The sequence below is a fragment of the Melospiza melodia genome, chromosome 8, assembly GCF_035770615.1.
Source record: "Melospiza melodia melodia isolate bMelMel2 chromosome 8, bMelMel2.pri, whole genome shotgun sequence".
In the NCBI taxonomy this organism is placed as follows: domain Eukaryota; kingdom Metazoa; phylum Chordata; class Aves; order Passeriformes; family Passerellidae; genus Melospiza; species Melospiza melodia.
The window spans coordinates 11482534-11506188 of NC_086201.1; the positions used below are offsets into that span (position 1 = coordinate 11482534).

At 42.8% G+C, this 23655-nt stretch overlaps 1 protein-coding gene and 1 non-coding gene across 5 annotated transcripts in view; one reads left to right on the plus strand and one right to left on the minus strand.

Annotated features, from left to right (window-relative positions):
* CLASP1 (cytoplasmic linker associated protein 1) overlaps positions 1 to 23655 on the plus strand; it is a 170674-nt gene that overhangs the window by 43586 nt on the left and 103433 nt on the right. For all 4 annotated transcript variants that reach the window (XM_063161787.1, XM_063161788.1, XM_063161789.1 and 1 more), the window contains exons 3-8: positions 1306 to 1384; positions 1618 to 1721; positions 2208 to 2299; positions 2384 to 2459; positions 5089 to 5186; positions 6436 to 6503. In XM_063161787.1, coding sequence (XP_063017857.1) covers positions 1306 to 1384; positions 1618 to 1721; positions 2208 to 2299; positions 2384 to 2459; positions 5089 to 5186; positions 6436 to 6503 — 517 coding nt within the window. The remainder of the gene's footprint in view (positions 1 to 1305; positions 1385 to 1617; positions 1722 to 2207; positions 2300 to 2383; positions 2460 to 5088; positions 5187 to 6435; positions 6504 to 23655) is intronic.
* Positions 43 to 159, minus strand: LOC134421597 (U4atac minor spliceosomal RNA). Its single transcript, XR_010028628.1, has one exon. It is a non-coding gene; the product is annotated as a U4atac minor spliceosomal RNA (small nuclear RNA).

Sequence of the window (23655 nt, forward strand, 5' to 3'; positions counted from 1 at the left end):
TGAGCGTTGTTCAGAACGCGCCGCGCACACGCCGCGGTGCGAGGTTCCAAAAATTGCGCCGCGCACGGAGCGGGCGCTGCTGTGTTGCTTAAGGCGTTAGCAGGGCTGCTCTCGCCATACGCTCATTGAGCAGCCGCGCAACCCCCAGATAAGGACGGTTGGCGGCCGCTGGGGCGCGCCGCCCGTAGGGGAGCGCGAACCTCGCCTAGGTCCCGGCGAGGGGCGGCGCGCCCCCGGCCCGCCCGCTGCCCGACGCCCGGCTCGGGGGCGCGCACCGCGCGGGGCCCGGCGAGCCCGGGCGGCTCCGACCCGCGTTCGAACCCTTCGGCGGCGCCGCTACCCAGAGTGCTCCGCGCCAGACGGGCGCAGATTTGCATAGAGGGCGGGGCCAGCGCGCGGCGGCAGCGGCGATGGAGCGCGCCCCCTGCCGAGCGGCCGCAGCACTGCAGGACGCGGCTCCGGTAACGCGCGGCTGCGGGGATAACCGAGCTCCCGGCACCGACAGCGGTACGCAACGAGTACAGCTGTGCACGTGTACACACCGGAGCGCAAATACATGTATGTATCATAGAATATCCAGAGCTGGAAGTGACTCACAAGGATCATCAGCTGCAGTTCCTGGCTCTTGCACAGGACAGCTCCAACAATCCCATATGTGCCTGAGAGCCTTGTCCAAACACTCCTTGGGGTCTGGCAGGCTTGGGGCCGCCACCGCTGCCCTGGTTGTCTGTGTATATATGTTCAGTTGTGGGTATGTACAGGCAGCTGGGCTGTGCTGGAACAGCCCCGGTGGCACCGCCTCAGGAGCCTGGCTGTCCCTAACGCTTCCAGGGTGATTAACCTCGGTGCTTATCCAAAAACCTAGGGAGAAGTGTCTTGTACCAGCACGATCATGGTCTATAGAGTTTTGTGAAGTGTTTCACATACAGGCTTGCACAGTGCTTTCAGTATGTGAGGTACCTTTTTTTAGTAAGTAAGCTCAGTTAAAATCAGAGCAGGTTTTCTGATCTGCAGCCTGTCATGAAGCTTCTCTCAAACTAGGTGTCTTTCTTTGAATTCCAGTTACATCATAAAAGTGTTTGGTTTCATTTCTGCTAGTAAATAATGAAGCAGCTCTTAGTGCATACCATTTTCTAATTATAATTGTCATCATTGCAATGAATTAGGAATGCTAGTTACAGCAAATACTGAAACGGTTTATGCACATGGTTTGTGTACCTTGAACATCTATATACATGAATTTAGCACTGAGCAGCAATGGCAGTTGCAGTGTTCATTAGTTCATTGCCTGTTCTGTGCTTGCAGGTGGTTCTCCTGGGGATTGACATCATCTCTGCACTGGTGTCCCGCTTGCAAGATCGCTTCAAGGCCCAGATTGGCACAGGTGAGGGGTCTCTGTGAGAGTGTCACCATCACTGCCACCACCTGCACTGGCTGCTGGACTCAGAGCTGTCTTGGTTCCCAGGAGAGAACTTGGGAGGCTCTTGGTGGTTTTCATGCTCTGCTGAAGGGCAGTGAGGCTGATGCCTCCATTGGGCTTTGGGGGGAGAGCAGAGGGGCTCTGCCACTGTTAGTTTTTTCCAGAGGCATATGAATGTTCCTGTTTTCTTTCCTTAGTGCTGCCAAGTTTACTTGATAGGCTGGGAGATTCTAAGGACTCAGTGAGGGAGCAGGATCAGACCTTGCTGCTGAAAATCATGGAACAAGCTGCTAACCCTCAGGTATGTTCAGCAGTCCTCCACAGCATGAATGACTGGCTGTGTGAAAAAAGGAAACCTTTTTTGTGTCAGAAGGTTTTCTCTGCCATTTTTCTGTCTGAAATAACTTCATCTCCCTAGACCTTTTTATAAAGTGTTTACTTTACTTGGGAAGGCTATTGCCTGATAGGATACACAAGAGCATGTCAATGGATTTCCCAAGGATGGGGTGGATATATGTCAAGAGCCATTGTTCCAGGTTTTTGGAAGGTACTTGCTTTCTGTAAGTATGAGCATTGTTTTAGGTAGAGGGGAGTTACTGTGAAGTGAGCACAAAACTAAGAATTAGTCAGTCAGATCTAAAAGTATCTTGCTCCTTTTTGTCCTGTTCTGTTTGGATTGGTGTAAAGCTTGTATTTGAGCACCAGAGGTGATGTGGTGTATGTCTGCTGGAAGACAGAATCTGTTTCTTACCCCATCTCGTTTTTTTCTCTTTCCTGTCTTCCTCAGTACGTGTGGGACAGGATGCTGGGAGGATTCAAACACAAGAATTTTCGGACAAGAGAAGGGATTTGCCTCTGCCTTATTGCAACACTCAATGCGTAAGTCAGAGCCTTCTGCAAACCTGTGTTGTGTACATGAGCCTGCTCTGATTCATAATGGTGCTTTTTGTTCTTTATTCCCAGATCTGGAGCTCAGAGTTTAACACTGAGTAAGATAGTGCCACATATATGTAACTTACTTGGAGATCCAAACAGCCAGGTGAGCTTTTGCTGTGAGTCACATCTAAAGGTTGTGCTGCTTGCCTTGTTGGTAAATGAGCTAATTGTGCTGCTGGTGGTGAGCTCTGAACAATGCTGTGCACACAGAACCCTTGGCTGGTTTTGGAGAGGTGTAATTTGAAGTATGTCCAAACCAGCATATCAGTTACTCCAAGGGTTTAGCAGAACAACATGAATCTGCAGGTGGGATGAACAGAAGAGGGAAGCCTTTGTGGGAAGGGAACTCCTGTGCCTTGGAGGCTGAATACAGGGCAGGCTGCAGGGATCCCTGTGGACTCAGTGCAGCACCCCTCACTTTCAGAGGGAAACCAGTCTGGGCAGGGAGGGCAGATGGGGCCAGTCAGACAGCCTGGCCATGTGCACTGCCTCAAGTTGTACAGGCAGTTTCTGAATAGGAGGGAAGACAACCTTTAATCAGCAGTGCTACCCAATGAAAATACAAGTGGAATAAAATCTGTTACTCCTTAGTGCTTTTAGTCTTGTTTGGGATTAGATGCAAGTTAGATTTGGGGTTAGTGAGAAGAGGGAGGTGGAGAAGTAGTGTTCAAACTCGCTGTGTAATGTGGATTGGCAGTTTTTGGATAATGTTGTTGGTTGTTCTGCCACCCCGGGTGACACATCTGTGATCCAGGTCTGAGGAGGGTGTTCAGCTGGAAGGAGGTGTGGGGTGTCCAGCTGGACAATGGGTTTGTGTTTGCTCTGGGGAGTTGGCCAGATTTCTGTGGCTGTCGGGGTCTCCCCTTGCTAAGAGGACTGAGAGTGAAGCAGCCTTCCCTTGCTGCTTGTGCCAGTGCAGGATGGTAAACTCATTACTCCAAGAAATTTAATGTTTAGGGTCATCTGTAGTTCTGAGCTGGGACTAAGCAAGCTGTTACCCTCCAAGGAAATCCTGAGTTTATGGCTTAAGCACACAGGTGCCTTGGTGCTGCCATAGGTGAGCTGTTGAATTAACTGGAAGGCTGGTGAGGGCACTGAGACATTTTTCCATAGGTGAGCTGAATTGGAAAGTCGGTGAGGGCACTGAGACATTTTTCCTCTGTGTTCCCTCTTCCTTGTGCCTGCCACAGCTCCTTGTCCTGTATCCAGCTGCAGGGGGAAACCAGGCTGATGTCTTTCCCTTTCTCCTGGGTCTGGGCCCTCATCCCCAGATAGCCTGTGCCTGAATTGCCCAGACAGAAATGGCTGTGACAGCAGCTCTGGGTGGGACAGTGTCTGCCCTGGGCTGGGGCTGGTCCGGCGCTCCCCTGGAGCTGCTGCGAGACTCGCTGGGCTCGGTCACTGCTGCCCTCTCTCGGACAGAGGGGAGAAACAATTCCCGGTCAAGTCCAGTTTTTTTCTTTTGTTGTGGATGTGGAAGCTGTTCCACCAGAGCCCTTTTCAGAAATAGCGCTTTTGTTGTTTTCAGCTGACGTGATTGAGTTAACCCAATGTGCATCTGGTGTGACAACAATACTTAAACTCCTTCAAAAATAAAATTACTAAAGCTTTATTATTGCTGTGGTTGACTAAACCAAGTATGATGGTAGGGGCTTCTTGCCTTGCCTCTTGAGATTTACAGTCCTGCAGCTGTGCCTCTGCTTAGCTGTGCACACAGGGAGGGCAATCTTTGCAGATTACTGGGCTGGGGTCTGTGTACCCAAAACTGGGGGCACCAGAGGGTGCCCACAGCCTGCTGTGCCCAGCAGCACTGGTGGCAAATGGGGCTGATGGGCAGCAGTGCTGAGTGAGGGCTGGCATGAGTGCAGGAGGGGTTTGGAGGCTGGCAGGGACCTGCTGAGCGGGCAGGAGAACGAGTCAGGGTGCTAGGGTGGGTGTGAGTCAGGTGTTGGGGTTTTCTTTGGCCAGGAGGCAGGGTACGTGTGCCTGCCCTCTGACTCCCACCCACAGGCAATTCTGGCTTGTGTCTCAGGATATTCCTTGTCCAGTCCTGGGGTGTGTGTGGGGGTAGCTGCTGGGCCATCCTCTGAGAAGCAGAACTGCACAGTTGGTGTTTCTGTAGGCAGAGCACTTTGTTTACCTTCTCTGCCTGCTATGTCTAGTGGAGGAAGGGTTTAAGTACAGAAAGGTGACACTTAATCAGATTTATGTCTCTTCTGTTGGCTGGAAGGAAGGATGTGCTCAGCAATTTCTTGCAAATCAGTTTGGAAAATATGCAAAATTCATGGTGACTCAGGTGATTGAATACTCCTCCCTGCCTCCCTGTTTTGTTATCAACATAGAAATGTAAGTTTTTAAGACAGCATTAAAAATCAGTTTATTTGATACTATCCCACTAATATAAGGTCTGTTTGTGTCTCTATACTTTTTTCATCCAGTAAATATACCTGTTGTATACAATGGGAGGAGTTTGGCAAAGGCAGCCAAGCCCCTTTTGCATGAAACCTTTCATCTTACACCTCCACTGCCTTTTCAATTCAATTACCTGCTGATACTGTTAACATGTGAAAGACAGGGTTGGAAACTCCTTCGTGAGCTGTGTGCTAATGTGTATAGTGGCAGCTGTTGTTGCTGAGAAATAGACAAATTTAGTTCTCTAATGTAGGACTTATTAGGGATTTTATTAATTTAAATTGTAAAGATGGTTGATTTCTCTCATGTCTCACATCCAGGTTCGAGATGCAGCAATAAACAGCCTTGTGGAAATTTACAGACATGTTGGTGAACGTGTAAGGGCTGATCTCAGTAAAAAAGGATTACCCCAGTCTCGGTAAGCTGGGAATGTCCTTAGGTCTTCACTACTTTTGGGCTGCTTTTTATTCCCTTCCTTCCTTCTGAAGACTTCAGGAACCTCATGATTGAACCTTTTCCCAGGATCATTGTTTCATTTTTTATTTTTATTTTTAATCTGATAAACACTCAGATTTACTTAGTGATGATCAAGATTAAGGGAATTAATATTTTTCCTGTATGTTCTGCATATGCAGGGAGGAGACACTTCAGAGTACCTTTTGTTTATGCAGCTTAGGCTGTCATAAACAACAAAAACACACAAACAAAATAATCCATTTTAATATTTTATTTAAGAAAAAAAAGCAGCTTCCCTTCCCTGCCCCCCAACCAAACCTCAAACAAAAAGCAACCAATCTTATGTCAAAACTAAAGCCATGTCCCTCTGCTTCTGCTGTTTGAGGTGCATTAGAAAGCTGCTCTGCATCTTGCCTCCAGTGCTCAGGGCAGAGCATGGTTAGCCCTGAGGATGGAGTAGATGGCAGCTTGCCAGTGCTCAGAGGGAAGAGCTGCTTTTGGAGTTGGGGCACATGCAGGTGGAGGCAGCACGGTTGGTGTTGCCTCTTGTTCTCCAGTGGAAACATCTGCTCCCACAATGTGCCTTAAAGTAATAAACTCACTGGGAAGGAATGATGAGATGTGATAAGAATCTTCTGCTCTGGTGGACCTGTGACATAAATGGGAAGGTGTCAGGGCCAGAGACAAATGTTGTGTCAAGTTGGTTTTTAGGGGTGTGTTTTGTGGTATTTCTGTAAATAACTAAGATAGAAAAAGTGGTGATGAACTGGAAATGCGTCTACAATTAGCCTTATCACATCTTCAGTAATGTAGTATTTTCAGTTATATCTCAGGTTTTCCTTTCCACTTTTGTGTGTTGATTTTTTTTTTTTTAAGATATTAAAATAACTTCCTTGGCTTGACATTTTCTGCTGACATTTTTGACAGTGCTCCCAATGACCTGAGTGAAGCCAAATCTCTTCTATAAGATCACAAGATATTAGAATTTGGCTACCCAGGGAAGTGGTGGAATCACCATCCCTGGAAGTGTTCAGAAGCCATGTGGATGTGGCATTTGAGGACATGGTTCAGTAGTAAACAAGGTGGTGCTGGGTTAAAGGTTGAACTCGATGGCCTTAGAGGTCTTTTTCAGCCTTAGGGATTTTATGATTCTGATATTCCTAAAATATAAATTCGGTTGTTAATTGTGTATTTCTTTACTTTTCAAACAGGTTGAATGTAATTTTTACAAAATTCGATGAGGTCCAAAAATCTGGAAACATGGTCCAGACTTCAGTTGGTGAGTAGAAGTATTCTCTGTTTGGTGCTTTTAGCAATTTTCAGTTGGTGAGGCATTCAAATGGATATACAGCAAGCATTCTGTTAGGGGAAGCAGGAATGGTGATTGTTCAGAAATATACACAGTGCCTTTGCAATAAATTAAATGGATGTTTAGTTTGTCTGCTGTCTTTTTGTAGTATCAGAAGGAGAAGGAAGCCTAAGTTTCTAGAAGAGAAGGTGGTGCTGTAACTGTCTTCTTGTCCTCTAGAGTTACATTAGGGAAATACATCTCCTGTTCTCAAGTCCATGTGCATGTAAATTGTTCATAAGGTGAATTAAATAGTAATTTCAGAGAAGAATTGCCTTTTCAGTTTAATGCCCTAAAAGGCACAGAGAGTGTACACAATAATGCATCAGTGTTCTGTTTAAAGCTCATGTTGTTTGTATTTTGCAGTTCCTAAGTGTTTGGGATTCCTCCCAAATCTGTCCCAAAGCAGGACACTAAATTTGCATATTTTGAGTGTTTGGGACTGATAGCCAGAGACCCTTAATCTGAGCCTTAATTCTGTCTGTCTTGTCTGAGACTAGTAGTAACAAGTAGTAGTAAGAAGCTTACTGTAGTAACAAGTGTTTATTACTGTGTTTGCAGATAAGCTTATCAGCTAGGAAATAATTTTAACAGGTATTATAAATTGAATAAGTATTGTTTAACAGTAGATTTTTGTGAGAATCCTTGGTGAGGAAATGCATCTTTCTGCTGACAGTTGAGTAGAGCAGATGAGGAACCTGAGTTCAGCACTGTGTTCCTATCAAGCTCACACCCTCTGCAGGGCCAGGAGCAGGGGAGATGATGTCCCAGCCATTCCCACCATGCTCTTCAAAGTCAAGAGCAGAAAGGTGTTTTCTCTTTTAAATAGGAAAAAAAAAAACTTTTTCACTTCTGGGCGCCATTCTTCTTGCCATAACCATTTTACAACACAGTAAACTTCATCCCTGCAGAATCAATAAAATTACCTGATTTGAAAATCCTGAAGTTATAGTTTGGATTATTCAGAAATGTGATGTATTATCTTGTATGTTTGGGAATGATGAAGACCTAGTACAAGTTTCTTTGTGATGGAATGGGTTAAAATTACACTTTTGCATAACATGGGACTATTTTGTATGTCCAGGTGGATGAGCCTTACAGGGATAAAAAAGTGCAGTTGAGAAACAAATGTCCTTGTTCTTTTTTAACAGGTGGGAGGGGAAGTAAATATTTAATCCCTTAGCAAACTTGTTTAGGTTCCCAGCCTCCAGGTGATTTCTCTGAAACCCCTACTCAGACTGAAACAGATTTACTGCTGACTCAACTTCCTTGCTTTCTGCTTGGCTAGGCTAAGGTGGATTTTTTGTCTTGCTAGCAGTGGAATAGAATGAACTTTCAAAAAAAGAAAAAGCAATTCGATGCATCATTGTACTATGTAGATTGCTGTTGTTTGGTGTTTCTAGGAGGCAGACTTGTGATCTGAGATGTATTGCTACATCTGAAGCACTGGTGTGTATCAGATCTTCTGCTTTAAGGCTTAATTGAAAATTATTTTTTCTTTTATACCACTTTGTCACTGTTTCAGTGAAAGATTTACCCTTTTTGTGCAGTGAGGTCCTGAGATGTCATGATCCCCATCTTCTGACTCCATGGACAGGCTTTCAGTACCTCCCAACACAAGTACTCCTGTATTCTGCACTCTGTTTAGCCTGATCTCCTGATGCCTCCCTGCTCTTGCTTTGTGCTGTGGCAGAATGCAATCTCTGGAGTCTGTGTGTGGAGTGGATTTATCCTCAGTAGAATCTCCTGTATGAACATTGAGACAGAAAGACAAAAGGTCTGGGGGGAAGAGGAGGCTGGAGTAGTGTTAAGGGTCAAAGAGAGCAAAGCTAGGATCTTCTATTGGTCTGCCAGAACATTTTCATCTTCCCTAGAAATGAAAACGTTGTTCTATAAGTTCTATAGTTGCAGAATTAAAGTATTTCCCATTTTTGAAATTAGCAATGATAACATTACTTGTTAACATTTTTTGTGTGTGTTTGAGGGGAGGGTTTGGTTTCCCTTAGTGCCATAGGTTTGTTTGTTTGTTGCTTCTCCTTGCCCTCCAAGCACAGCACAAATACAGCGTTACATGCTCGTCCTATCTTGTGTGTCAACAGCTCTGTGCAACTTTCAGTTTATCTGTCTGAGATTGTGTAAGCCAGCAAAAGGAGCCTTATCTTCACCCACAGTCACAAGTTTATTGTGACCTGTGAGAGAAAGACAAGCTAAATTTGTCAGGTTTCTTGTGTCCCTGACACTTTCTGAACAAAGGTGACACTTTCAGCAGTTGTCAGAGTCACCAGGGAGGATGGTGATAGATATTGCACATGCAAAAGATTTGCCTTTCTCAGGAAATAGTGGAAATAGCTCAGTGTTGTTAACCCTTTGAATCTGGCAGAGTGGTTGGGTGGGTGACTGTGTGAATGTGCTTCTCTTGTGGGTAACCAAGAGCAGGCTGTTGGCAGAAAGGTCACTCATAACTGAGCACCAGAGTTGTGCTAATCACAGCAAGACTGAAAGTGGTTGTCAAACCTCTCTTACCACAGAACACAGTGCTACTGGGCAGCTGGGACAGCAGTGTGGCTTCTGGAACAGTGCAAAACAGTAAAAACTGGTCTCTTGCCTCTGAGACTGCTGTTTGGGATAACAGTTTCCTCTGCCAGGTCACTGAGGATCCAAGTAAAGGGAAGGAATTGCAGCAGCACTCTCTGTATGTCAGCAGTACTTTGAAGATTAGTGAGTTTCTCTAACTTGTTAAAGTTTTCATATCTAGTGGTTTCCAAGGCACAAACAAACAGAAATCTTACACAGACTACTAGAAAAGTTGCTTAAAATAATAGGACATTCTCTTAACCCACAGAAGAAATCTAATGAGTCAACTCTAATCACACAGAATTTCAAGTCTCTGAAAATAATTCATGTTTTGTTTTGGCTTATCTTTCTATACTATAGTCCTTTAGTGCTTGTTTGAGTTTATCTTGAATTGTTTGATTGTTTTTTTGGCTAGGCTTTGTTTTTATCATTTAGTACAAGAATCAAATGCATAGTGGGGTGGGGGAGGTTTGCATAGTAATCTGAGGTGTTTCATTAAGTCGGAGGAGGTTTTGGCACGCCCAAGTATGCTGCTTGTTGCTAGGCTACCAGCAGCCCTTACAGCTAGAATATGAAGTTAAAATCCATGCTGGATTTCTTGATGATTCTCAGTGCATCTCTGTTTTGTTATTTGGCATATAATTAGTCAGCCTCTTGAAGCAAAAATTATAGTTTTTCCCCCTTTGGGCTTTCAGCAAGCTAATTATTTTCTGTGTAACTGCTTTTGCTAATTATGCAGATGCCTTATTCCCCTGGGACAAATACATTTTCAGCATGAAAGAGCCAGTAATTGCCAGCTAGTCAGCTGCTGTCTTTGAGTGGCATTGTGTGATGATCTTCAGTTGGATGTGATACAGAGAGAGGCTATTGGACAGAGACTCCAAGAAATTCATGGGTTTCCTTGGTATTGTCTGGAAGGGCCTTTACAGAAACTGTACAGGTTTTCCATAGATTTGAGTTGACTTTGAATCAGATCTGGACTCCAGAAGACGTTATAATCAAGTTTCAGGGAAGATTAAGAATAAAATAAATTATTTTCTGAAAAATACAGGCTGATAGGAACCAATGACCCAAACCAAAGTTTTTAGCAACCAAAATGTTTCAGTGTAGTTTTTATGCTTTTCATCATTGTGTTTATCCTAATATGATGCAAACCTTCATTTTTTTAATGTAAGTCACACAATTTTTGTGAGATGCATTTATATTTGTGCTGGAAGGGATATTGTGGTGGTGTTCCTGTGGCAAAGGAAGGCATTGAACTTTCTTGTTGATGTTGAATTTTGATTCAGAAGAGCAAGATTTAGAGACAGTGGAGGTGGTAGTGGTCTTGGGCTGGAAGGAAATCAAAGCAGGATCTTAAAGCCGGAATTCTGGAGCTGAGATCTCTCCCACGGGTACTTGTGGAGTAAGGTGAGGGGAGGATGCAATTTTGGTAGCTGACTGCATGAGTGTGTGTTCTAAGAGTAAGCAAGTTAATTAAAACAGTGCTGAAATAAAAGACATGGTAATTTCAGTTACTGAAAACTTATGAAGAGGGAGCAATGCTATTTTTCAGTAGAACTACTATATTTGGGAGGGTGTATAAGACAAATATGCTATTTACTAAATGAATTCTGTTTGTGAAGTTGTGAAATTGGAGTTAAATAGATGAAAAGTGGAGCTATTTTAGATTCCTGTTTTTTGCTGGTAATAAAGCTGAGTCATTGGAAACTATTTTCATATTTATTATATGAAGGAAAACCACCCACATTTGCCAAGTGGTGCCATGCATCTGAGGGTGGAATATTGTTTGTTTGTCAACACAAATCCAAGCAGCAGAATTGCAGATGGGAAGGAGTAACAATTGTCCAGGAGAACAGTAAATGCTGCACTGTGCGTTTTTGCATTCATACCTTCTTGTGCAATTAAATTGCCATTATGGCTTGCTCTCTATTAATACAGTTCTCACGTTGGAATACAAAGTGAAACAGAAGATTGGTTTCATTGACTCAGCATTTTCAGGCATGAAAAAAGCAAATAAATGCCTCTTCACCTGTGTGGGCCGAGAGAGAGCAGTAATGTGTGAGTGATATTTGAATGAACACCATTAATTGATAGTTCACCCTTGTGGAAGGTATAAATGGACAAGAGGAGCTCTGCTCCCTTTCTGACAGCTCTGTAAATAAGCATATTGCTGAAATCCTCTCGTGCAGAAGGGGAGGGGAGTGAGCAGGCAGGCACAGGGGGGCACATGGAGCTCAGCTCATGCTGAACAGGCTTTTATTTTGGAGGAGAGCTGGCACTCGCCTGCTAGGTCACACAGCAAAGGGGTGTAGGAGGCTGGCGAGTTTGCTGGTGATTAAGTTGCTGAGGAACATGTACTGAGAGACAGCTGCTCCCCAGCACAGAGCCTTCTCCAGCAGCTCCCCAGCACTGCAGAGAAGAGAATAATGACTACAGGGAAAGGTAGGTGCTAATGAATGTGCCACACGCGTGGATGTGTTTGTTTGTTCATGGCTGAGTTTTGACTGCTCGGTTTCTTTTTAACGGTGTGTGGAGACTGAAGCAATATTGCAGTAAAAGTGGAACTTAAAATAAATAGTCTGCAAGCATCTGTAGCCTGGTGTCATCAAGCTCAGTTTAAGATTGTATAAAATATGATAAATGGTCTGTTTGATGGGGTGAAGAAGAAGAGAGTGTGCATAAGTAAGGGACCAGAACAGGTTGAGAGAGGTGAAGGACATGAATTTTCAGAAACCCTGCTGGTCTGTGTTGTTTTTGAGTGATCACTGAGACTTCCATTTCTTAACTGTTTCCTTCTGCAGCACCAGTTGGGAAGGCTATTTAAATTGGTTATGAGTACTTTGAATTAGCATTGAATCATAGTTCCAAGAATGTACCAAATAGAGATATCACTTTTTTTAAACCTGTATTTTTGTATTTCAACTGCGTTTCTGTAACAGGATGTCTGTGGTAGTCGGTGAGACTGGATTGGGACTTGGTGAAATGAAAAGGCAGAGGAGCTCTGTATCTGTTCACCTGTGAAGAATTAATTTAAAGGAGGGAAGCATATATTGTATGTATTTTTGGTATATAAGAAGCCTGTGCTTTTCATCTGAGCTTTCAGAGGAGATGATTTCTGTTAGCCATCTTTGTAAAATCTGCATTTTCTTCCCCTTTTTCTCTCGATTCAGTGTACCTGTTGTCTTTTTGAAATCCTTCCTACGCTGTGGATGTAGTAGACTAATTTTAGGGAGTCTGAGGTGGTCAGTATCCAAATTTTATAGACCTTGGGTTTGTATTGATATTTACTATCTCAAGGTGTGAGTTAATTGGCAGGTTTTTTGTAACAGAACATGGAAATCTCCTGGGCAAATTGAATGCTGTGGAACCAATACTGCATGCTACAGTATGTGCCATTAATGTGGACAGATCTTTATTTTATGCTTTTGGAACACTGTTTTCCAAGGCAATTACTGCATGTATTTTCAGAGGAAGCAGTGGATACATATATGTGGTGTTCCTTGTTCACCATCAGTAAATGCCTCCCAATGCCAGGAAATTAATACAGAAATCTGTCTGGGCTGGTTCTTTTCCTCATGAACTGCATCACCTGTACTATCTACAGCTGAGAGACCTTTGTACTCTGGCTCCTCCTGTCTCTCAGAAGAGGAGCTGAGATTAATCCATGATTTTTCCAAAGTTGGAATTGTGTTAAATAATTAATGTACTTCCTTGCTTATTGCAGAAAGCAAGCATGTATTTGTTGTTGCCAATGAAGTGTGATGATTTCATCATGCTGGGAACTTCTCAGCTTTAAAAGATCAGCTGGTAGAATGAAGAGCCTGGGGCAGTGGTCTAGCTGATCTTATCAGTTGGGAAATGTCTGACCTCCAGGTCACTGCTGGTTGTCTGAATTGTAGTAGCAGCAAATGTCAGAAGAAAAGTACGTGTGTAAGTTGTTAGTGTATTGTGAATTCTGGATTGAATCCAAAGTACCTTGATCCCGGATTTCCTTGCAGAGAAGACCAGAGTTCCTTTGGTTGTTTCATCACTTCCCCTGAGCCCAATGGTTTTATATGAACACATGAACACACAAATGCTGTTTTGGCAAAGCTTTGGTGTAATTAAGCAGAACCACTTTACTACCAGCATCACTAACAGACATGCATAAATACAGGCTGAAGGAGTGGGCTGTTAAAGGATGAGATGCTGCTGTTTAGTGTGGGCTTCATGAGTAGAAGATTAATGTGCACCATTCCATTATTACTGATGGAAGTTAAATGCATGAATGTCCTGCACATCTGGAGATGAATTTCTTCATGCAGGGCCTGTTCTTTTCTTCCCCATTGGTAAAGTACCATGTGTATCTGAGCAAACTCAGTGGCTGCCTCAGGAAACACATGCAACTTAGAACCATGGCAAGTATGAATTTATTGGCTGTGTTCATAAAGAATTAGAATGAAAAAATCCTAAACCCTTCCCTCCCAAGGAAATTGCAGTAACATCTGGAACAGCTGTGGAGGTGATCACAGTTCAGGAATGCTTAGTAGTTTGCTGATTTCTTTGCTATGATCTTTTCTTTCAAATTCTTTCACCTGTTTTGGTGTCAGGTTGGTTTCACCTCTAAAACAAAGCCTTAAATTTGCAGTGGTCATTAAAGTCTTTGCACCAGTTTAGTGGTGTTTTCCTGTGCTGTTTTTCCCAGCTGGCTCTCCTTTGTAGTTGTTCTGTCAGAAAGAGCTTGCAGTCAAAGCTGGAGCAATATTAACTTCAGTGACATTTTTACATGAAAGGACTAACTAAATCTTATGGTTTTGATCACTTAGCTTTGTTTATGGTACACAGAATCTTCCAGGGGCAAGTTCATCAGTAGGATGGTTCATACACATGCTTGTGCACACACATATTGGTCGCTGTCAACACAGCAGTGATTTTAAGTCAAGCTTTTAATTCTCAGTAGTTCTCTGAGAGATGGGAGTACAGGCTAGTCAAATATCATAGAGGAAGACTGGCACACTGGAGGGCAATCTGGTGGGAGTAAAAAATATCCCAAAGTTGTACACTGTGCAGATTTGTGAAGTTTATTTGGGTTATTTGTGTTTCACACGCACCAACTTCAACACTTGTTGGGGGTACATAGTAGAGTACTTCTGTGAGCACAAGTGAAGGTATCACAAGCTCTCTGCTTCTATGACAATAATTACAAAATTGTTCTTGGCATCGAAGTCCTTGCCTGAGGCTCACAAATAGTTCAGTTTCCAAGAAAGTGGCGGAGGAGTAGGTGTCTTTCTTTTTCCTTTCTGTATGCTGGCTGGGTGCTGGAGAGTAGTTTCCTAATAACTACTTTTAAATGAATGCTCTGGGCTGTTTTTATATAGAATCACTGTCCCAGTTAGAATTCAGTTGCTGTCCTTAATCAGCTGCCTCAGTGGTAGCCAAAGACTGCTTGAGGAAGAGATGAAATTTCTTACCCCTCTTGTGAAGCACTTTGATAAATTCTGTGCTGCTGCTCTCATTTATTTTATGAGACTTATTTTCAGGTTGAGTATGTAACAAGTGGACTGGGTTTAGCTGCTGTAATTAGCAGCCTCTGAGGACAGCAGTCACTCTGTGGTAATTGGTGAAATACAAAATAGGCTTTTATGGGCAGCAGAAGTTCACGAAACATGTTTTTCCTACCAGCAACAAATAACATCCCTGTCCCTGTATATTGTAACCACAGTAGCTGCAGCTTCCATAACTGGGAGGTTTTAATAAAGAGTCTGGACTGAAGAGCACCTGCTTGATTTCTAAAGAACCTGAGACCCAATACCTGGAAGCTTGAAGGTCTTCTTGTACCTACTTTCCATTTTCAGATCATTGACCTTAGGCTGGATGAGATAAGACTGCTGAGCCCATTTCTGAGGAAGACTTACTAATACAGATGGTATATCCAGTTTTAACATGCAGTGGTGGAACAAAACCTGCCCTTACAGCCATATTAGTGGGGGGCATGAAGAGGAGCTTTTTCCAAAATGCAGGAGTGGACAAGTGCTGGTTTGTTACTCCAGAGGGAGGTACAGGGAAGGCATTGTCTGTACTTGGCCCTGGTCTGGCAATACACTGCCTTCCTCCTCTGTTATGTTTGGCTGAAGTATTTTGTTTGTAGCTCAAATACAGTGATGTGAAATAGAACAAAACTGAGCTATAATAAGTAAATGCATCCTATTTCTGTATTATTAAGACAGCAAATACTGCATAATGACTGGGTTTCCTCTGCCTGCTGAAGAAATTAATTCTGCCCTGCTGCTCTGTCAAAAGAATCCTTTTGTTGCATTGTGCTAAGCAGTTTGAGTATCTTTTTTTGTTTATTCCCCTGCAGCCCCAAAGCTGCAGAGAGCCCTGAATAATCCTGGCTAGGTTTACACCCCACGTGTAGCCTGCAGGGATCTCACTGCAGAAAAATCTTCATGAGGAAAGCAGCTGATGGCTGCTGCTTTGCAGGTGGCTTTCAGATTCAAGCCAGGTGAATTTTATCAAAATTTATAAACAATGCACTACAGAGGAAGAGAGAAATACCTCATTCACTGTGAAGTGTTACCTGAACTGCTTTTTTCAGGAATTGCAAAACCTGTAGCAACCACATTTCCAGAGCTGTTCCCTTTCCTGTGACACACCTAACCTGCCTTCTCTCAGAGATTGTCAGTGCACAACAAAATCCTTTAGATGCTTGACATAGATGTGTCTGGTATGAGGTGCAGATGCTGATGTCTAAGGAATATGAGACATATCTGGGCTTCTTGGGAGGTGAATGCTAATGCAGAGGTAGAAGAGAGAAATTTACACTATTCTTTTATTCCAGATCTGCTCCCTTTGACACTAATGGACTCTTTCTAATTATTTCCATGGGAGATGAACAGTGCCCTATGTAAATTTCTGGTAGATTATGTTATAAAAAGCCTTGTTATGAGTATTCTAGGCATGAGTGCTCCTAGCCTTCCACAGCGAAGGGGTAGACAGGAGTTTGAGGTATGAAACAGTGTTGACACTGGTTCTGCTAGTGTTTGTGCAGTTGGCAGCATGGTGCTGCCTTCACCCCCATGCAGTGAGGCTGTTCCTTTGGCTGTGGTGTGGGTAGGGAAGGATGTGTACATCTTTAAGAAATGCATGTCTCCCACATACGTCTCTGCCCAGCAATGGGACTCCTGTCTGGTGAGAGCTGGCTCATAATGAGGCCTGACATTTCTAATTAGGGCAGCTTTATGAAGAATGGGTCTAACTCTGTTCTCCATCATTTCTGTTTCTTCCCCTGAGCTCCCCCCAGCTCCTGCTGGGATCAGGGGCAATCCCAGAGGCAGCCCTGGAGAGGCAGGGCTGGGCACACTTCTCCCTGCTGCAGCTCTGCCAGTGCACTTCAGCTCCGATTTATGCTCCTGCTGTTTGAGCTCTGTGCTGGGCAGGAGCTGAGTCTGCAGAGGGTTCTAATCACATAGAGCTGCTGTGATGTGGAGGGACAGTCACGCTCCTTTTCACTGGAGACTTAAATAAGATCTGATTCCAAGCTTCCACAGGCAAAATATTTATGCACCAGCATGCTGAAACTTATTCTCTGCTCCCTCCCCCTTAAGAAGCTCCATACTTGTCTCTAGTGCTTTCCTCAGATGTCTTTTTTTTTTTTTTTCCTTTTCTTTTTGATGTGTGCACTGGATTTTGTCTCACTGCAGTGGGATTTCTCCAAAGCCTCTGTATTGTAGGTCTTTGTATGCACGTTGTGCTCTGTGCTTGCTGCTTCCCTTCATGGCACTCCCTGAAGCCTATTTATTCTCATGGGCTCTAAAGCAGGCTTGTCCCTATTTTTGTCCTAACTATTTCTTGTCTGCAGCAGCACATTATAAGGAGCTCTGTTCAGTCTGCTGAAAGTGTGGGAGATGTGGCAGAATACTGGGCCCCTGGCAGCTTTGTGACAGGGTTGGACTGTGCCAGGTCCTGTGTGTTTTCTGTAGAGCAGGCCAGGCGCTCCATCAGCTGCAGCAGAGCGTTCCCTCAGGGCCTCCTGTGGGAGCATGTCATGTTTGGTCCTTTCCACAGCTTCTTCCCAGGAAGGCTGCATCACAGAGCCAGCTGAAACACCATGCTTACCGTGCCCTAAAAACAGTAAATAGTTCCAGTTAGATGTGAGAATGTACCTGAACTGTGTGTGATGGTGCTCTGCACCCTTGGCCAGCCATGGTCTGACCACTATTTGAAAGCAGGTGATCTCTGTTCCCTCATGGCATGCAGGGGGTTTCTGTGACACTGCACACAGGATAAATGCCAGTAAAAAGCTGTGATGAGCAGCTCATCTTGTACATTTTGGGCTGGAATCTTGACTTTCCTGTACCTATAACGCATAGACTGCTAATTCCAGAAAACCTCTGAATTAGAAGTAGGTTTTTTTCATCAAGAGGTTTTCAGTTGGTTTTATGCAAGTTCCAGCAGTCCACATAATTTAGGGACTGAGAGGACAGCCTTATGCTTGGGGTTTTTTCCTATGTGTTGATATTTTTCTTCACTTTGAAGATAGTGTGTGAAGCACTGGAAGAGGTTGCCCAGAGGATCTTCATCCGTGGAGATTTTTAAAATTGGTCTGGAGGTGTTCTTGAGCAAAACAACTTTGTCAGCCCTGCTTTCAAAAGGAGGTTGAGTCATTTGACCTTCAGAGATCCCTTTAACCTAAATTATGCCATTATTTCATTTTTCCTCCTGTAGGATGCAGTTATGGAAGATCTTGAGATTGATTCAGTGTTTGTTTTACTCAGTACTTTCTATCTGTGTGTGTCAGTGAGCTGAAGGCAAGGTTTGCAAGTGTCATTTGAGATTGTGTCTGATATTCAGCTCTCCAGTTTATCACGAGTGGTAACAGGGCTAAAGGCAGAAGAGAATGTGACCTCAGCTAACAACACAACCTGATGTCAGCATGAAAAGGCTGCAAGCCACCACAGAGGCACCTCTATAAATGGCAGCATGAATCCTTTAATGCACATCCTCTGCTGATTTGGTGTTACGCTAGAATGGGTGATAATGCTTCACTTTAGTTTTATTGGTCTGTCATCAGTGTGGCTGTCAAGTTGCACATAGGCATTTTCAGTGAAGCATTAAGATGCAGATTTTAATATTAAGAATTTAAGCCTTGATATTTAAATGTGGATATATTCTAACTGTTTATGTGAAGAGCAGTTTGCTACAAATTGGTAGGTGAGCTGTATTTTGTTCCATTTAATCTTCATGCCATTCTTCAAAATACTATTCTTAGGAGTCTCCTGAAACTTAACTTGTAATGGCACCTTTATTTTGCAGACAGAGCTCTGTGTTCCTCTTCCCTATGTAGACAACCTAAATATAACTCAGGATGTTTGAATTTATTTTCTTCATCTCAATAAGGTTTTTTGCCTTCTTTCTGTGTAATATTTGGTAAAGGAAGCTAAGTAAGCCTGGTTTAAATGTAATCTAGATGACTAACCTAGATCACCTCAACAAATCCACTCCTATTCCAAGCAGGAATTATCAGTGGCTCTTTGTGTCAGTGGGAGAGGCTTTCCAGATGAATTAGAAGGACCCTGTTTCAAATATTTAAAAATTTAACACAAAATTACTATTAAAAAAGAGGGACTGGAAGTTCTCCAGCCCATCTTCTTGGTTCTGTTTTTCAGTGAAGGCTTCATCAATTCAGTCTCCAGACTGTAAAGGGGAGAGAGTGGGCAGCCTTGAAGCTTTGCATGGGTAAAGAGGCAAGGCAGACAATTTGAGTTTATGCTAATTGAAGCATTGACTTCTTATGGACATCCTTATGTAAAGGTTTTATTGAAATTCCTGCCTCCCAGTTAAAAAATCTGATCTTACTTGCTTTCAATCTCTGAGCAAATCTAAAAGTGAATCTGTAGTTGTCTGTTACGTGCTGTGCTTCTCATGTGCCAGTTCCTCTGTTTGCTAATTCTTCTTTAAGTGCAGGCAAGCACAGATGGTTGCTAAAGAGAACCAGATGATTTGCCAGCATGGTGGTGTGCTTGCAGGAGTGGGATATGGACAGGCCTAAGGCTGATTTGTTGTCATTGCTTTGAGTTTGAAATTTTCATTTAGAAAGTTGAAATTCCTAAGTTTTGCCACCATCTTTAGTTTGTGGTGTGATTAATTTATGGGTTTTTTAATTCTAGCAGGGTGCTTGCTGAGCTCTCAGTCATTTGTTGTTCAGGAGCCATGCTTGTTACCTGTTGAGCCTAAACAAGAATGGGACATGAATCAGCCATGAATGGAGAAGTTCATGTAGGTGTGTAAGACACTTAGGGGTTCTCCTCTCCATAGTGCCAGGAGGCAAAGTTGTTCTCATCCCTTCACAGGCTCTTCAGACTAAATCATGCCAAGAGAGTCTCACCAGAGGGGCAGTGTGAGTGTAATTTCATCTTTTTAGCTCAACTGACACAGTTTAGCTGGCCTGAAAGGCCCCTGGGTGCTGGTTAATATGCAGGCTAATGGTCCAAAGCTTGCTTCCCTGGCTGGCTTGTGGTTTCTAAGCATGGATTCAGTGTTTGACAACATCTAGGGAGCTGATGGGATGTGCACTATATCCAATGTAAAAGGATGCTGCTGGTCACTGATTGCTGCAGGCAGCCACAGCAGGACAAATAGTAAAGAGCTGTTGTGGAACTGAGCCATTCAGTTCCAGTCTGGACAAAATAATAATTCTTGCTACTTGAAATTAAGGTAAGGGATCTGTAGTGGAGATGAGCAATTCAGGTGGCTCAAGCTGGTTAATGGTGGAAGCTTCAGATGAACCAGGCTGATCCTGCTCTCATGTTTTGGGAGGCTTCAAATATTTTTTTCTGTCTGAATAAACTGATACCTGGTAAAGCAATTGGCCACATTTGAGGAATAATCATGCCTAGACAGGAATCTCTTACTTCTATAGTATCTGCATGTGTACAGGACCTTCAGCACTCCTTCTTGTGAAAGGAATGAAGTGGTCAAACTATGACTGATACTTGTCTTCTCCAGAAATACTGAAGGTTTATGTACATTTGAGCACAGAATTTGGGTTTAAGGATTTGATAAGACATTATTTCCCCCTACAGTTTATTCCTATTTCTTCTGAATTTTGTTTGCATCTGGAGGCAGAGTGCTGTGAACTGCTCACTTGCCCCATGTTTGGTTTTCAGTAACAGCTGCTGACAGATGGCAGTGCCCTATGAGCATTCCTTGTTATTTGTGTTAAACAACAAGACAGCAGCAGCCTATATAGTCTGCTAAAAATTACTGAACTGGCTGGAGATAGATTTATATGGCTTTTTCTTCTGCAACTTGGTCTGTTTGACATTTTCTGATGTGCAACTACTTTACACTTGAAGAAGTGTAAAGATACACTTCTTTATTTTCTTTGTGTTACAGCCAGCTGTTCATGCAAATTTTTAAAATTTTCATACTGGTTCTTTGGATAGTCTAAGCAATGCCTGGAAACACCTGCTAATAATAAAATCTGCTAATTTGATGCTCATATCTGCCTCTGCTTTCACACCTTCTCTGTGGTATTACCACTTCCATACCTGATAGTGTTTCAGTCATGGAGTTTGTGAGCATTTTTCAGTGTGTCAACAGATAGTAATCCTGCCTGTCAAAGTGAGTATTAACACTTGGTTACACAGAGTGTAACACATGGTCACTCCTGCTTCTGATCTGTGAAAATGTAAAGCAAATGCATGAGAGTCTGGAATCTGACTGTTGAGCTTAAGCAGTATTATAATTTCCAAATAATTTACTTGAGTGTCAAGATCCTTTTACTTGGTGAAGGAATTAATAGAAATAGTGAGTTGTAACTCTCAGTTTTTACAACTGGTTCAAGTGTGCTTTTGGACAAATGGATTTGCACTCCTGTGAGTCACTGTGAAAGCCCCAAAATTGAAGGTTCAGAAAAGAAACTCTCAGATAAAGTCCATGACTAGTTGTTATCATTTGAATATAGGTTTCAGAATCTCTTTTAGCTGGTAGAAGGAAGGTCTTGGTGTCACCTGGAATCCTGATGTTACTACACAATTAATAAATACAAACCAGCAAATATATTTTACCTGTATATAATACAAGTGTGTTTTGCTTTGCACATGGGAGTTGGAAGCTGTTGTGAAATGAATGATGTGGAAGAACCATTGTTTTCCTTGTTAGATTTTACTCTCTAACCCACATTTCATTTTTAACAACTTAGTCCCATATTTTTAATTCTCTCAATTCCTGTGTCTGAAATGAAATGTGTTTAAAATAAGATATTTGAATTCTTTGACATGTGTTATTTTCTTTTGTTCCTGCTCTGGAATGTAAATTCTAAGTGTGTCTGGACACCTTACAGCCCATGAGAGACAAAGTACCTTTAATAACCTTGAACTTGGACTTTTTGTTTGTCACTCAGTACACAGATGTATTACAGAGCATCATAATTTGAGTGAGGACTGGCAGCAGGGTGTTCACTGGGTGGCCTCACCCTTACAAAGAAAAGTCATCCACTTTGTGTCTTTTGAAAGAGAAATGGTGCTCTTCTGCACCTCCTCTTCTCTGAGTCATGCCTTTTCTCCTGTTCAACTATGTGGAGTGAGTGGAAGATGACAACAAAGTGGTCTAAAAATAAAGACTTAATAAAATGGAGATATAAGAAATCATGCAAATGTGAGGATGCATCATACTTTGATTTCAGAGGTGCTTCACAGAGCTTTCCTTCCCTCAGCTCTTCCACCTCTGTGACCTGGTGGGTACAGATACTTACCTTGGGATCAGTATCTTCAGAGCAAACTTAGAAAACAAATTCTTCTTCTCAGTCATCACTTACTGTAAACCTGGTTTCAGGGAAAGATTTCATCAGTGCTGTTGCACTGTAAAAGGTCCAGTAAGTGCTTGAAGACCATTATCTCAACCTGGGAACCTGTTGCAGAGTTTCCAAAGTAGAGATGTCTCAGACTTCATCCCTATTTTATTTTGTTGAATAACCATGAAAGAAGCCTCTTTAGGATTAAAGCAATCTCTTAGTTTCTGTTGTTGCTCCTGATTAGGATTTATGCTCAGATGTTGAGCTCTTTGGTTTTGCAGTTGACTGCTCATGTGCTCTCTTCTGTTCCTAAGTGGTAGGATATTACAATGATATGAATCCATTTAATCTCTATTTCTGTCTGTTCTCCCACACCCCTGAATACAAGGATTTCTGTCCTTTAAGTTCCAGAGAGCAGGTGGATCTAAAAGCCTTCCTGCATTTCAGTACATGCCATAACATGCCTGAACAAGGAGAAGATCTGAATTGGTCATCCTTGAATCACCCTAGATAGTTATGCCAGGCTTTGAGCTTGTCTGGCAACTTAAAAAATGCCACCCAAGAAGCAACTGTTAGTGGGAAAATATGACATTCAAATTATCTCTTGGGCTGATACTGTTTTAGTAATATTTGATTTTGACATCGAACTGTGGGGAGTGACTTTATAGTAATGGGGAATAAGGAATCATGGCTTCAGTCACTAGGAAGTATTTAATTGAATTGCTGGACTGAAAGGGATGCCTGCTTCTTGCTTTTTGAGCATGACGTTATTTGATCTGACAAGTAAGAAGTTGCATATGCACCAGTTCCTGGGATGGCTCACAAAGCACAGTGTGTGAATTCCTGTCATATGTGTTTTACCAGAATTTCTGTATTCCCTTCTCTACTCACTATCTGTCCTTCCTGGTGTAGAAATTTAGTCTCTGCCTCTCCTCTGTAATTTCCAGAGCCTATTTCCATCTCCCCAAACTTTAACTCAGGCAGTGCACATCAAGCGCCATACTAAGCCCTGGTTACCTAGATTTTGTCTCTGTTGGGTAATCAGTGTTTCAGTGTTTCAAGTAGTAAAAATCCTCCTAAGTTTTAAGGTTATTTAGTTCAAGCTTTACAGTGAATTGTATATCCTAGAACTGAAATAAAAGTAGGAACTGTTCATCTCAAGGTGTGTTTATGCTCATCTTTACAACGTAGCAAAGCAGAAGCACGGTGTAGTGGAGTCTGGTTCTCCTGGTGATTTCTGTGTTTGTATCATAAGCAGCCTGCTGAAAAGGGGACAGCTTGCTTCTAGGAGCTGAGCCTTCACAAGGACTGCACTTTACAGCTTGCTGTTTAGGAGTAAAGTGTAAATGTCACATATGAAGGGACACATCTCTCTACAGCATAGACAAAGCAATGCAAGAGGGAAGAAGCTGCTATCTAATCTGTCCGTTTGAATTATCATTGCAGTGATCTCTCAGGGTCACAGATGTACAAAGTCACTGTGCCAGCCAGACTTGCCTCAGGGAAAAGAGAGTTCTCAAGCTGCTTAGAAAATGGTTCTTTGTATTAATAAAGAGTTTTCTTTTTTGTTTTGACTTATTGACTTCTTTAAGTCTTGCATGGAGGCAGTAGATGTGCCTGTCTTAATCCAGAAGTCTGTATGGATGGAAATCAGTTGGGTTTTAGTATTCTGTGATGATAATGATTCCAGTAACTTTTCTGAATGAGAAAAGACTTTATACCAGCCATGCT